Consider the following 14,585-nt stretch of genomic DNA (forward strand, 5'->3'; position numbering starts at 1 on the left):
ATTTATGTCTCACTTTTTAATGGTTTTAAATTCTATAAACTTAGTGATTTTGAATATGTTGTAACATTTGCATCTCAAATAAATAAATATATCAATTTACTGGTTTAGGAAAGATAGAAGGGGTTGTTGGGTTTTATTGGTGCATTAGCAACTAAGGCTATAATGTGCCTGAGATAGAAGGGGTGGAAGGGTCATGCTTCTTACCAAAAGCAGCCTGAGTGTGAAAAGAGCTTTTTCTGAGTCTGAAATTATGTCTGCCAGTATAGAATCTGTGTGGAGTGAGTTAGTAAGAAGCAAAGGAACAATGAGAGTAGGAGTAATCTACACACCGCAAGACTGAAGAATATGATGAGAGTCTTTACATGCAGATGGAATAGGCAAACAAGCGTGAATGTCTTATTATGGATGACTTTAATCTGCCTCAGATTGATTGTAAAAGTGTGGGGGGGGATCATGATGGGGAAAAAATTTTTAAACTAGATGATTATTATTTGTACCAGCATGTTAAAGAAAGTACTAGAGGTGAGAATATTCTTGACCTCATCATTGCTAATGATTCAGATGACATCACAAGCTTAAAATACAGGAACCATTGTCAGGAAGTGATTATGCAATTGTCAGCTGGAAGATGAAGGAAGATGTTGCAATAGTTAAAGGTACAGGTTTTTTCTTCAGAAGAGGGGACTTTGACAGTTCAAGGTGCTATATGGCATCTGTGAACTGGATGGATTGCCAAGGGATGTTGAACACATTTAAATTATGGAATACTTTTAAAGCAAAAATCAGTGAAGCCATGAATGCATACATACCTTTAAAAAAATATTGCAGGAGGATGCCAAGATGGATGACTGCGTAGTTGGCTGGTCAAATAGAGCAGAAAAAGATAGCATTGAACAGTTACAGAGCGACTGAAAGTACTGAAGCCTACAATAGGTATAAGTTGATCTGTAATACTACCTGAATAAGGTCAGGGAGGCTGTGTACGAGAAAGCATTGGCTAAGAGAACAAAGAATGGGGACAAGGAATTTTTCATGTATGTGAATACAAGGAAGAAAAAAATGAAAGCTGTTGCTGCATCTGTACTCCTACTAATTTGGGCTCCTCCGTAGCCAGGTGGGCAGTAGCAGTAGTGCATAGCACACGCTTCTTGATTAGACCAGAGTTCGAGCCGTGACCACCAAATACGGAGGATGTGGAAAGGTCAGGGAATGACCACCGCATATCCCTGGAGCAATATGGCCTTATTTGCTAATGCTCCTAAAAACCAAATAACAAACAAATTTGACTGTTTTACATCAGAGCACTAACAGTTTTCTAATTCTTTATTTTAATATTTTCTTTATTTGTTTTTTAATGGTTTGTATTGATTTCCATAAACATTATGACAGTTTCATTTTTATTGATGACTTTCTCAAAGAAACAGTGGACAGTCAAATTAAAGTATTTCATATTGCTCGATTTTAATTTTTTTTTTTGTCAACTTCCACCTTTTTATGTATATAATTCCACTCTGCATCAATAAAACAGCACTAAGCAGCTGCATTCTTGTTTCTTCAGTTATTATTATCAATTGAGCCATGTCCCAAAGTGATCACAGTAAGTGGCATCTACTGTATTATATTTTTATTTTAAATTTACAATTGAAAATAATGTATAACTAAATATTATAAAAGTTACATTTAAAATTTATAAGAAACTTCTTAATTACCATCAGGATCAACTTCCCTTGCTAATTTCAAGGCTTCTGAAGTTGCAAAATCAGTATTTGCAGCAGTTACTGCCAAAATAATAGAATTAGGATTGCTAATATGTTTCAGAATTAATGTTTTTATCTGACCTTCTATGTCTTCAGGCTGATCTCCAACAGGAACCTAAAACACACAAAGATATACAATTATAACAAGTAATGATTTCGAAAATTTTTCAACTAAAAAGTTGGAAAAAATCCAAGCAAAACTCATCAAATATTATATTGCTAAAAATTACTAAAAAGTTAAAAAAAAACTATCTATAAATAGGTATTGTAAATGGCCTTTTAAGTAACTCTAATTCTGTTGGATAGAAAAAAAAAAAAAATCTGTCTTTCTGGATATAACTACAGCATTATAAACATATCAACAGATTCAATGACTAATTTTAATAATCACAAATCTTAACTGAAACTGAATAAAAACCATGGTTTGAACTTTTTGTTGGTGAATGTAGCATGTCAAAGTGGTGATGCAGTTTATGTAGCATTATTCCCAACAAAAGTCAATGTTCTGCCATATCTACTCTGACATGCCAGGTGTTACATGACCATGCAGCAACCATGATTCCATATTTCACTTTGTGTAAATTTGCTGATAATGGTGGCTAAGCTAATAAACCTGTTCCTGAACCCAGCAGTTGCATGGGACTGTCAGATGACTTGTGAAAAAAGTTTTGTGCATTTTTTTGGGTTAAAGATTAATGTCTGAAGCTTTTTCCATCATCCTAAATATAAACCTAGTTTTACTCAAGTTATTTTCAAAGTGATATTTTACAGTTTTCACAGAATAATTGCATGAAAGAACCAGTGAGATGTAGTGCACTGCTTTTCTCCAAATCAGGAATGGAGCACCACATGGATGATTCTTTTCAACCAATTCAGATTGCTGTTCTAGGCAATCTGAACAGCAATCTGCTGTTCAGGTTGCTGTTCTAGGATTGGCATAATTAATTTAATCTGTTTCCTAGAAGTGGCATTATTAGTTTAATCTGTTTCCTAGAAGCGGCATTATTAGTTTAATCTGTTTCCTAGAAATGGCATTATTAGTTTAATTCTTTTCTTAGAAGTATCAATAAAAAACATCCTATGGATTAAAAAAAAGTAGTGTCTATGCTGTTCTAGTTTATGGAATTGCACTAGTTATGCTGAACTCTAAACTTTCTAAGCTAATCTATAAATAAAGGAGTCTCATCCTTGGAAGGATTATTTTTAGGTCTTTCCCAGAATAATACCTGAAAACACATTACTGGTAAAACATATTAAAACTCTGGAAAGGAGTGTTCTTTCACTGAAATAATTCTTGTAATTATTTTTGTGAAGAGGTTGATGAAAAATAGTAAGTCTAGTTTTTCAGTGTTTTTATATATATAAAAAAACTTTTTTTATATATATATAAAAAAAAAAATTTTATATATATAATGTTGTTGTCAAATTTGAATTAGCTGAATACATATTGGAGTCCATAGATTTCCACTAGCAGTACATACCAAACAAAAAAAAAACGAGCGTGCATAATTTTAAAATTTTGGGCACTTAACAGTTTGACTTCATCAAAATGAAAATTGAACACACACACAATATATATAAAATTAAATTTTCTGTTTATACTCCGGCACGACAACCAAGTCAGTAGAGTTTACAATAAATCGTCAATACAAATATTTACCGTATTTATAGTTTCTTTTAACAAGCAAGTTGTTAATTAATGGAATAAGTTACCCCCTCATGTAGTTGACACTGAGAGCTTAGGGAAATTCAGACGTTGGCTGGATAATCATTTATGCGAGGAGGGAGATACATTACGTTATGGTTCAGAGATGAATGTGAGGATGTTTGTGATGACCCAAGAATTGCACATCTGTCAACCTCTCAAAATGAGGACAGAGTTGCAAAAGTTTGGGAAATTGTAGCAAGAGATCATCATTTGACCCTCAAAATGATGGCTGATGAGTTGGATATGAATAAGGAGATGATATGTCAAATTCTGCATGAAGATTTAGGGGAAAGGAAACTGCTTCTGCTCATCCATGAGACTGAGCCGAAGCAACAAAGTGTGTCATCATGCAAAGACTTCATTCAGACTTGTCAAGATAATCATAATATCCTCAACTGTACTGTACCGGAAATGAGTGTTGCGTGTTTCAGTAAGACCCACAGATGAAGTGTCAGAGCATGCAATAGATTTCAGAATCATCACCAAGGCCCAAAAAGTTGTTTCCAGAAGTCCAGGATCAAGATGATGCTGATCATGTTTTTAAACAAATGGTGTGATTCACAAGGAATTTGTACCTGAAGGGGAGGAGAGAGTCAATGCTGCTTTCTATATACAGGTGCTTCAAAAACTAATGAAGCATATTTCCCGGGTGAGGCTGCAATTTTGAGAGAAAGGCAGTTGGTTCTTGTTGCATAACAATCCCCCCACCACCCTACTCTCCCAATCTAGCACCAGTGAGCTTCTTCCTCTTGGGAAAAGGAAGAAGCTCACTGGTGCTAGATTGGGAGAGTAGGGTGGTGGGGGTGGTGAAAATTGCTCTCAAAGGAAAGAGATTTTAAGACGTTGAAGACATAAAGAAAAACATAACCACCAAACTGAACATCATCTCTTTGGAAGCCTTCACTGACTCTTTTCAGAAACTTTTAGAACAGTGTAATAAGTGCATTCAATCAGGTGGTGATTACCTTGAATAAAAATAAAACCATTTTTGAGCTTCTTCATTCAGTGTACTTTTTATTGAACCAGTCTGGGAACTTGATTGCCACACCTCACAAAGCAGTGGAAATCAGTTCTATTTAGTGATAAATCTCACTACACCCTATTCTGATTCCAGTCAGATGTGCAGCATGAGTTTGGAAGATACCTGGAGAACATTTGCTGCTGGAGTGCATTGTGCCAACAATGTCCAAAATATTAAGGTGGGCATGGCCTAGTTACTATGATGGCTGTGCAGGAAACCATGAACACCAATGCTCACCTTAATATTTTGGACAATTCTACACCTCTACAATGTAGTAATTCTCTACACAGACCCATGTTTGTTTCAACATGACAATACCTCCATGCCATGATTGGTTTTGCTTTGGTTTTTAGTTTATTGGAACATGAATAACAGGGGTTTGTTTGTTATTTGGTTTTTAGGAGCATTAGCAACTAAGGCCATATTGCTCCGGGAATATGCGGTAGTCATTCCCTGACCTTTCCGCATCCTCCGTATTTGGTGGTGACGGGCTCGAACCCCGGTCTAATCAAGAAGCGTGTGCTACGCACTGCTGCTCCTTCCCACCTGGCTACGGAGGCGCCCTGAATAACAGGGGCTATAATGTGCCAACAACAGTAAATGAATAGAAAATAGTTATGATTATGAAACAGGTAAAACAGTGGTAAAATATTACAGTGACCAATGAAAGTTGGTCACTGTGTCAAAAAAGAGTTATAAACTATATAAAAGTAGAAAAATGGTAAAAAAAAGTATAAATGATATATATAAGTATAAAAACTATATTCAATAAAAGAGTATACTTAAATACAATTAAATAAATTAATTAATCTTAAATAGTTAAAAACAACTGATGTTTTTATGAAGTCACATGGCTAAAGTGAAAGATGTACATTGTTCACATCTAAAACAGTGGGCTTCTTCCTCTTTCCCAAGGTGAAAATTGCCCTCAAAGGAAAGAGATTTTAAGATGTTGAAGACAAAGAAAAACATAACCACTAAACTGAACAATTTCTGAGTTAAAATATGTCTAATGATTAAAATAGTGTCACAGTCCTCACACATAGGAGGTTCATATGCTCTCAGCAGAAAAGAATGTGTAAGACAACTGTGTACCATGTGGAGGCAAGCAAGAACCACTTCCTCTCTACAGTCCCTCACAGACTAGACTGCGGCATTTGGATTACAAGCATAATTTCATACAACTTGTTTGTGGCCTGTTCATGCCATGATTGTTGTCATTGGGAGTGTAATACATTTCTTATCACTTGCGTGTAGCCTGTATAGGGGACTAGCGGGCTGTGATTGCTCTGTGATTGTACTGATCTAGCTGCAGTGTCTGCCAGATCGTTATTCCTGGTCCCAATGTGGCTTTGGATATAGCAGAAGCATATACCGTATAAAATGTAGATTTACAAAGAGAATATAACCTTTGCTGACCCCTGAACTGCACTGGATGAAGATTATACTCATCACTGGTAAGGCCTGTAATGTGCTTAAAGAATTGTGTACATACACCTTTGATAGTTATTAGTTTTAATGTGGTCCAAGGCTAGCTTTACAGCATACAACTCTGCAGTATATATACTGCACTTCTGGGGGGATCTTCTCAGAAACCGTGCTGTCTGGAAAGGCAGCAGTAGATTCCACAGATGACTGATTTTCGAGCCATCTGTGAATATGGGCAGCATACAGCTGTAGGCAGACAGATGGTGAAGTGCTGGCCTTTCCCCACGATGTTAAGGAAGAAGCTGCATGGTGGAAAGTGGGCATGCCAGAGCAGAAGGGGTTGCCTTGGTGGCTGGACAACATTGTCTACCATGATGTCATACTTTCTGAGCAGCTCTTGGACACAAATACCAAAAGGACAGTTGGTATTAGTATTAGTATTAGTAACGGCCGTATGGTGCAAGAAAGCCTATGGCTTATGCTGCACCAGCCAAAAAAAAAAAAAAAAAAAAAAAAAAAAATCCGAACAAAACAATGATAAAAACAAAAATTAAATAAATAAATAATAATAATTAATAAATAAATAAAAATAATAAAATGAAATTAAAAATTAAATAAAAAGGAAATTAATCCTATCATCCTATGCGCTTCCCTTACCCGAAAGTACTATCCAGATGACCTTTGAATTTCCCCAAACTGTCGGCCTCCACCACCCATGAAGGCAACTTATTCCAGTAATTTATAACTCGCTGGCTAAAATAAAACTTCCTGCAGTCCAATCTAAACATTTCCCCGCGTAACTTGAATTTATGTCCCCTAGTTCTAGCATCATTTATAATCTTGAAAATTTTGTCCTCATTCATTTTACTGATGCCTCTCAGAGCCTTAAACACCTCAATCAAATCTCCTCTAAGGTGTCTAGTTTCCAAACTCTGCAACCCACATATTCGAAGTCTTTCTTCATAAGGACGCCCTTTTGCCGATCTCACCAGGCGAGTTACCCTTCTTTGCACCCTTTCAAGAAGCTCGATGTCTTTCTTTAGGTGCGGTCTCCATACTTGAACACAGTATTCCAAGTGTGGTCTAACATAGGCCTTATATAATGGGATTATCACGTCCCTATCTCTACTTGCAAAAGTTCGATAGATCATCGATAGGACACCATGGGCCTTCCTTGCAACCTGTTTACAATGCTCAGAGAATTTCATGTCTGACCTGTCATTGGCTTGTCAATCTGATGGGTTTTAAACAGATTCTTCCATTATGGAACAAAAATGGATGTCCATGTAGGGTCCATTGGCAGAGATTTCAGTTTAAAGGTATATTTTTGTGACAACTGCTTTCATAGGAGCAACAGCGGCAATTCAGTTGCTTCGATGTATAAACTCTGGACAGAGGATGTTCGAAATGCTCTAGTAGCAATGCAGATGGCTTGATGGTGAAGTGGGTCTAGCCATCGAAGTACACTGTTTCTAGCAGATGCATAAACTTGGGACCATAACCTAATTTAGATCGGACAGGTGCAATAAAGTGTAGTGGACTGCTCCCCAGTTATCGAATGAGATCACAAGTAACACAAGACAGTCCTGTCTTATACCTTGCAAAAAGGATTCTTATGCTCCTATCTCCTCTCCTCTCCTCTCCTATCCTATCCTATCCTATCCTATCCCATCTGCTTATCTTTGGTGACACTCTGATTTCCAGGCAAAATGATATATCTCTTTTGAGGATTACCCTTACTTCTAATCTCTCTTGGCACAAGCACATTACAAATATTGCTTCCTCTGCATCCAAAAAAACTTGGTTCTCTCTTTCGCTCTTGGTGTTACTTTTCTTCCAAACAGCTGTTCACTCTGTACAAATCGCAAATCCACCCAACCATGGAATATTGGTCCCACATCTGGAGCAGTGCCCCCAAAATCTCTCTCAGGCTTCTAGATTCCATTCAGAAGAGGGCAGTTAGGTTAATTAATGACTCATCACTAACAGAGTCTCTCCACTCACTGTCTCACAGACGTACTGTTTCTGCTGCATGCCTTTTCTACAGATATTTCCATGGGCACTGTTCTTCTGAATTGGCTTCTATAATTCCCGCTCTCTCTTTCAAAACAGTCCGAACAGGTGCCACCACCAGCCAAGATCCATTTACTATCCAACTTCAAACTCACAGAACCAACTAATCTTCTTATCGAATATGAGCACCAAGAATTTTGTCTCAGGTGCTATCAGAATGATGTTTTGTCCAACCTTGAGTTCTGGTTCAGGGGAAGGTTCCATTTGCAACAAAAGTGCATGTAGATGGCCTTCTGAGGCAAGAACCTAAAACCATTAGCCATTGCCCAAGAGTTAATGTGGTCAATAGTGACAGTTAATGTGATCAAATGTCTTTCGATAACCCTGATATTACATGACTATGAGAAGGTGCTAAAGTTGTCGATGAAGAGGGCACTGTTTACAGCTGATGGAAGTTGTTCTGTAATAGAATTAACTTTGTTAGCAAAAAGCGTAACACAGAACTGATCCTTGGGGGATGCCTCATTTTGGCAAAAAGATCGAGAGAGAACAGACCTCACATGAACTTGGAATGCCCAGTTCAATAAAAATATTTTTATAAAAAGGGATGGCCCCTAACACCAAAATTATAGATATCTTTTAAAATTCTGAATCTCAAAGCTGTCATGTGCCTTTTCCACATCCAAGAAAATTGACAACAGGTGTTCCCATTTGAGGAAAGCATCTTGAATAGATATTTCCAGTCTTATTAAATGGTTGAGTGTTGACCTGTTCCTTCGTAAGCCACATTGTACTTTGTAAAGAAAGTCATTTGCTTCTAACTACCACGAGGTGGGTATTGACCACCCTTTCCATAAGCAGCTTGTCAGAGCAATATTACGGTAATTATTTGGGAATTTTGGATCCTTTCCTGCTTTGGGAAAGTTTTTTTTTTTTTTTTTTTTTTTTTTTTTTGTAGTTGTTGGCGCATCAGCTTCTGTGGCCATAATGCACCTCCCAAGGTTTTTGCAGTACTTTGATCCAAGCCCGAGGCGGGATTCAAACCCGCGACCTTTGGGTTGCCAGGCAGTCACTTTACCCACCCGGCTAGCCCGGTCGGCCTTTGGGAAAGCAAGCACAATTGCCTTACACCATGAGTCCAGAAACTGGTCTTCAAGATAGATTCTATTGTACAGACAGAGCATGAAATCCATAGATTCAGATAGCTGTTCAATGATCTCATAATGGATATCAACTGGCCTAACAGCACTTGCCTGGGATAGAGATAGATTGGCTCTAGAATTACACATCCATGTTTTAGGATCGATGTAGTGTATGATGTGTACCTGCCCTTCATTTTCCTGACTTTATCCCAGATGAGCTTAGGTAACATCACCTAGGTGATGGAAGATGTGAAGCAGATCCGGAATTCCTTCTGACTCTGAAGTCTAATGTAACGTGCTTTAGCGCATGCACGTTTGAAGGCTATTAAATTATCTGTGGTGATATAACGACGAAATATCCCCCATGCCTTGTTTTGATCCTTTTTTGCTACTGTGTGTTCTATATTTCACCATTGTTTTGGAATGGTGGGAACCAGGCTGATGTTTTCAGAACTGCATTTGCCACTGCCTATACAATACTTTCTGTAATGTGTTTTATTACATCATTAATTGACTCTTTGCTGACTGTGGGAGACCACAAATTTAGGATGCCAGGGTGGAAGGTCAATCATGCTGACTGGAATGCCTTCAAACGTCTGGCATCTTTCAACGTCTAGGGGGTTGTTCAGATGTAACAAATGAAAACATTGCCCCATGGATAATGTGTGATAATGATCTAGGACATCAGATCCTCACTGAGGAAGACATCGTGCAAGCATGCTCATCATCATCGTTGCAAGCTAATGAAGACGACAACTCTGATGATGAAGTGTGCAAGGAAACAACTGGTGCGAGTCACACTGGAATGCTGGAGAAGTTACTGATTTATTTCGAGAGACAGGATGACAAATCAGCTGGTGATCTTCTGACCTTGAAGTGGCTGCGAGATCGTGCGGCCCGAAAGCTAGTTTCAAAATTAAAGCAAAAAAACATTGAGGACTATTTCAAGTAAACCTCTCGAAAATACTTATTTGTTTTGTGCTGTAATATTTTTGTATTTAATTTTGTGTAATATAATGTTCGACATTAAAACTTTATTGCTTTGTACAGTTTTTTTGTTCACTTACCATATTCTTTTACTTTTTCTAATTTTTACTTTAAAATATATTTTTTTATTAATTTAATATAAAATCCAATTTAGTTAAAATTTTGTTATTTAGTAACTTTAAATAAAAACTGGTACATGAAAAGATAGCCTCCGGTTAATCCGGACCGAGTTTGGTCCCATCAAATCCGGATTAACAGGGTTCTACTGTATATTCAATTAACACAAATAGTTTTTATACATGCATATATGGTTTATAAAATTTTATCTTAGTTTAACCTCAGTACAATAGCTTTCTACAGGAGAACCGCAACTTATGCAAATTCTCATTTACGTGGAAATATCACAAACCTATCCCTCCTGCGCCTTTTTGAGACTCTACTGTATATTTGAATTTTCTTCCTTATTGAATACACAACAAATACCATATTAATTTAACTGAAAAACTCCTTTTACACTCTTTTACCACATGTGAGGTTGCATAAGTTACAAGATGATTACATTTGCTGAAATGTAATCATCTTGTAAATATACAGGGTGATTCACTACCAGTGCGACAAACTTGCAGGAGGTGTAGGGGGCACAAAGACGAATCGGAATCACATAGCATTGCAGGGTCCGAAATGCCTTCATCATGAGGTAGAGGACGTTGAACTATGATCTCATTTGGTTTGTTGACAGTATCCTCCATACAGTGGATTGGGAAATACCCAATCGTTGGCCTATCGCTCGAGTACTCATACTCGGATTGCCTTCTGCAAGACGTAGGACATTCTCCTCATTGTCTGGCGTCCTCGTCGTTCGCTCTCGATTCATGGTACCTCTCGTGAAACAACCAGTCTCACGTAACCTTCTGTGCACACGTGCGAAAATCGTATGATGAGGCGCACGCCTGTGCGGGAAACGTTCCTGGTACAAGCGCAGAGCGGCGCACCCATTACAGTCTGCAGCTCCATAAGCAAGGTGCACGTCAGCCAGTTCAATGTTTGAATAATCATCCATCGTACTGCCTCGGGAACCGGTTCGCAAATGCTGACTTCCAGCGGGATCGCTGTTCACGCGACCTCCCGTTCAACGTCCTCTACCACATGACAAAGGCATTTCGGACACTACAATGCTATGTGATTCCAATTCGTCTTTGTGCCCCCTACACCTCCTGCAAGTTTGTCGCACTGGTAGTGAATCACCCTGTATATTACAAGTTATTTTGGCAATGTTTCAGAATCCAACTGAAACTCATCTTCCAGCCTAATGGAGTGCTTGCAAAGGGAATAAGGTGCAAGAACTATCATTTTTATTCCATTTCCATATACTTAGATTTATATTTTGTTGTTTTGCTAAATAAGTTCATGTCTTGTTGTTGTTGTTATTTGGTTTTTAGGAGCATTAGCAACTAAGGCCATATTGCTCCGGGGATATGCGGTGGTCATTCCCTGACCTTTCCGCATACTCCGTATTTGGTGGCTCACGGGCTCGAACCCCGGTCTAATCAAGAAGCGTGTGCTACGCACTGCTGCTCCTGCCCACCTGGCTACGGAGGTGCCAGTTCATGTCTTATTTCAAATATAATTTCCATAATTTTCCTGCGTTTATATCTTATTGCATAGAGAAATTGCACAGAAATTGATTTCACATCTGAACAGAGTATATTAGTAAAGAATAAAAAGTACACTTAAATAGGAGAGGGAGGGAGAGAGCTTTAGTTCTACAGAGTACATGAGAGAAAATTTGCCTTTAGTAAATTAAAAGATGTCAATCTAGCAGAAATGGAAATATTATGTAAAGTTAGAAAATGATTGGATAAATTAAAAAGAAACAACAAATATATATTATATAGTATGATTTGATATGCTGCATCTCAGAAAGTTTATTGAATAAACACGAACTAAAAAAAGGTTTCAAATGGAGGAAGGGGGAGTGAAGAAACAAAAAATGGGCTATGCCATTACAGAAGTTACATCAGATATAAAAAATGTCTACACCAGCATGCATCATGAATGGCATTGTTTTTCAACAGCCTGAAATGCACATATTAGCTGTAATATCCTTATGGGATATTATAGTTAATATACGTACCTATACATGATTTTTTTTTTTTTTTTTTCTCTTTAAATAACCAGTTTTATACCACGTGGGTTTTTTTAAAAGTTAGTTCAGTTAGCCATATTGACTAAATGTACTATACACTGCCTCCGTAGCCGAGTGTAGTAACACACGTTCTTTGAGTAGACCGGGATTCAAGTCCCTGACTGTTAAACACAGTCAATCTGCCAACCCGCACTGGACCAACGTGACAGATTATGGTCCATTTCCCTCAACATGAATTGTTTGAAGAGGCTTCCATCCTGCAGTGGATTGATAATGGCTGCTGCTTACCTTTTTACTATACAATTAGGTAACATTTCAGGAACCTTGCCTTCATTTAGTGTGAAGAATGAAGAAGACAATCATTCACAAGACAGGAGGCTGTTAACAGTACATCCAAGTATGGTCTGATGATGGGTTCTGGCAAGGTTCCCGAAACGTTACCTAATTGTATAGTAGATTTAGTCAACTAAATAAACAAACTTTTAAAAAGCCCATGTAGTATAAGAGTGGTTATTTAGAGAGAAAAAATTTCAGAGTTTTAACAACTCAATTTAATTTGAATGTCTCTTTGTCTGACCATACAATTACATCATGACAATCATGTTATCACTCAAAAAATTGCACTTCATCAGGATCAACTTTCTAAATTGCATGCAAAAGCCAAGGTATGAAAGGTTTGAACTTTGTCTTTTAAGATTCTCATAATTACTTTACTGACTTGAATGTAGTTCTCAGGAACACTAACTTCTTTGATAAGTGGTCATATACATTTATAGCAACTTGGATGTTTTCAGTATTTTCTGATGTTATTTTTCCTCCAACGGCTTTCCTTATTAATGTTGTGAACAATTCCATGTTCTTCAAAGTTATCACACAAGTGGGTTATTATTAGATGCACTGTGTTTTTCTCCCATATTGACATTTTTATATATGTTGAACCTCTCAGATGTTTTCATACTTGCAATATATTTCAGAATGCTTTTCTGTCTTGAAATATTAGTCAATTATTCTCCATAATCAGCAGATTAACAGTTAATCTACAACATAATGAAAACCTTTAAAGAGTAATTTTTTATTATAGAAATAAAATGAACAACTTTTATTCAACTGGTAATTCTGTCTACAAAATATGGTATTTTAAAGCATTTCTGACTCAACCTGTATTTAGCAAGTGTGTTCCCCCGCTTTTCTCTCAAAGCTGAAACAAATCCTGTACAGTAAAACAGGCTTTGTTTTCTTGCATTTTTTCTTAAAATCAATTCTTTACTAAACAACAGATAGGCACTAAACTATAACTGAATAAACATTGTGATTTAATATCTATAATATACTGCCAACTGTACACTTAAATATTTTAATATGTAACATGTTAACATAACTGTTATTTATTACCTTTGTAATTCCAGGAAGGTCAATTAATGTCAGATTAACCACATGTGGGGAATAAATTTTAAGATTTATTGCATCAGGACATATGCCCTAAAAGAAAAACATTATATATCAGTAATTAGATATATGTGAAATTGTGTATGTGTATATATATGCAGTATCAAAAAAAAATTGCCAAACCTAAAAAAAGTTAATGGAAAAATCTGTAAGTCTGCATGTCAATACATCACTACGTATATGTAGGAGACAAAAATAAGCAGAATATAAAACTAGTGGTGCAGCCAGTGTTGACACATTAGCATTAGTTGAGAGGCATATTGTGCAAGAAAGCAAGCTTATACAGCATCAGCCAAAAAAAAAAAAAAAACCTTCCCATTTCACCCATCCGGTCACTCTAAATGTTTGACTAGTTCAGCCTTAAATTTATTTAAGCTATCAACTTCCACAACAACAGATGGAAGTCTGTTCCAGTAATCAACTACCTGCTGGCTAAAGGCAAACTTCCTCACATCTATTCTACAACTGTCTTTCCTCAATTTGAATCTATACCCCTAAGTTTCCCACTTTAAGCAAGTGGAAGAATCCCATCAGCAATGAGCCTGCTTAAACCATTCAAGGCCTTATACACCTCAATCAGACCACCTCGCAGGTGCCAAGCTCCAAATGCTGCAACTTCCAGAATTTAAGCCTTTCTTGGTAAGAGCACCCCTTTATTCCTCTCACCAATCTTGTTTCCCTTCTTTGTACTTGTTCTAGCAACTCTACATTCTTCCTAAAATGAGGCCTCCAGACCTGTATGCACTACTCAAGGTGTGGCTTGACCACTGCCTTATACAAAGGGATAATCACCTCCTTGTCCTCTGCTAGCAAAATTCCTATATATATCATTGACAAGATTCCATGACCTGCTCTGGCAGCCCCTCTGCACTGCTCAGAGAACTTCACATCTGACTGCGCAATTACCCCCAGGTCTTTTTCATTCTCCACTTCCCTG

General features: G+C 37.3%; 1 protein-coding gene across 1 annotated transcript in view; it reads right to left on the reverse strand.

Moving 5' to 3' along the window:
- Drp1 (dynamin related protein 1) overlaps window positions 1-14,585 on the reverse strand; it is a 217,632-nt gene that overhangs the window by 122,612 nt on the left and 80,435 nt on the right. Inside the window, exons 4-5 of the mRNA XM_090368989.1 lie at window positions 13,595-13,681; window positions 1,710-1,872 (exon numbers count right to left, since the gene is read on the reverse strand). Of these exons, the coding sequence (XP_090225115.1) occupies window positions 1,710-1,872; window positions 13,595-13,681 (250 nt within the window). The remainder of the gene's footprint in view (window positions 1-1,709; window positions 1,873-13,594; window positions 13,682-14,585) is intronic.

Source organism: Mastigoproctus giganteus, chromosome 2 (assembly GCF_048544385.1).
Source record: "Mastigoproctus giganteus isolate SK-2022 chromosome 2, ASM4854438v1, whole genome shotgun sequence".
NCBI classification, from domain to species: domain Eukaryota; kingdom Metazoa; phylum Arthropoda; class Arachnida; order Uropygi; family Thelyphonidae; genus Mastigoproctus; species Mastigoproctus giganteus.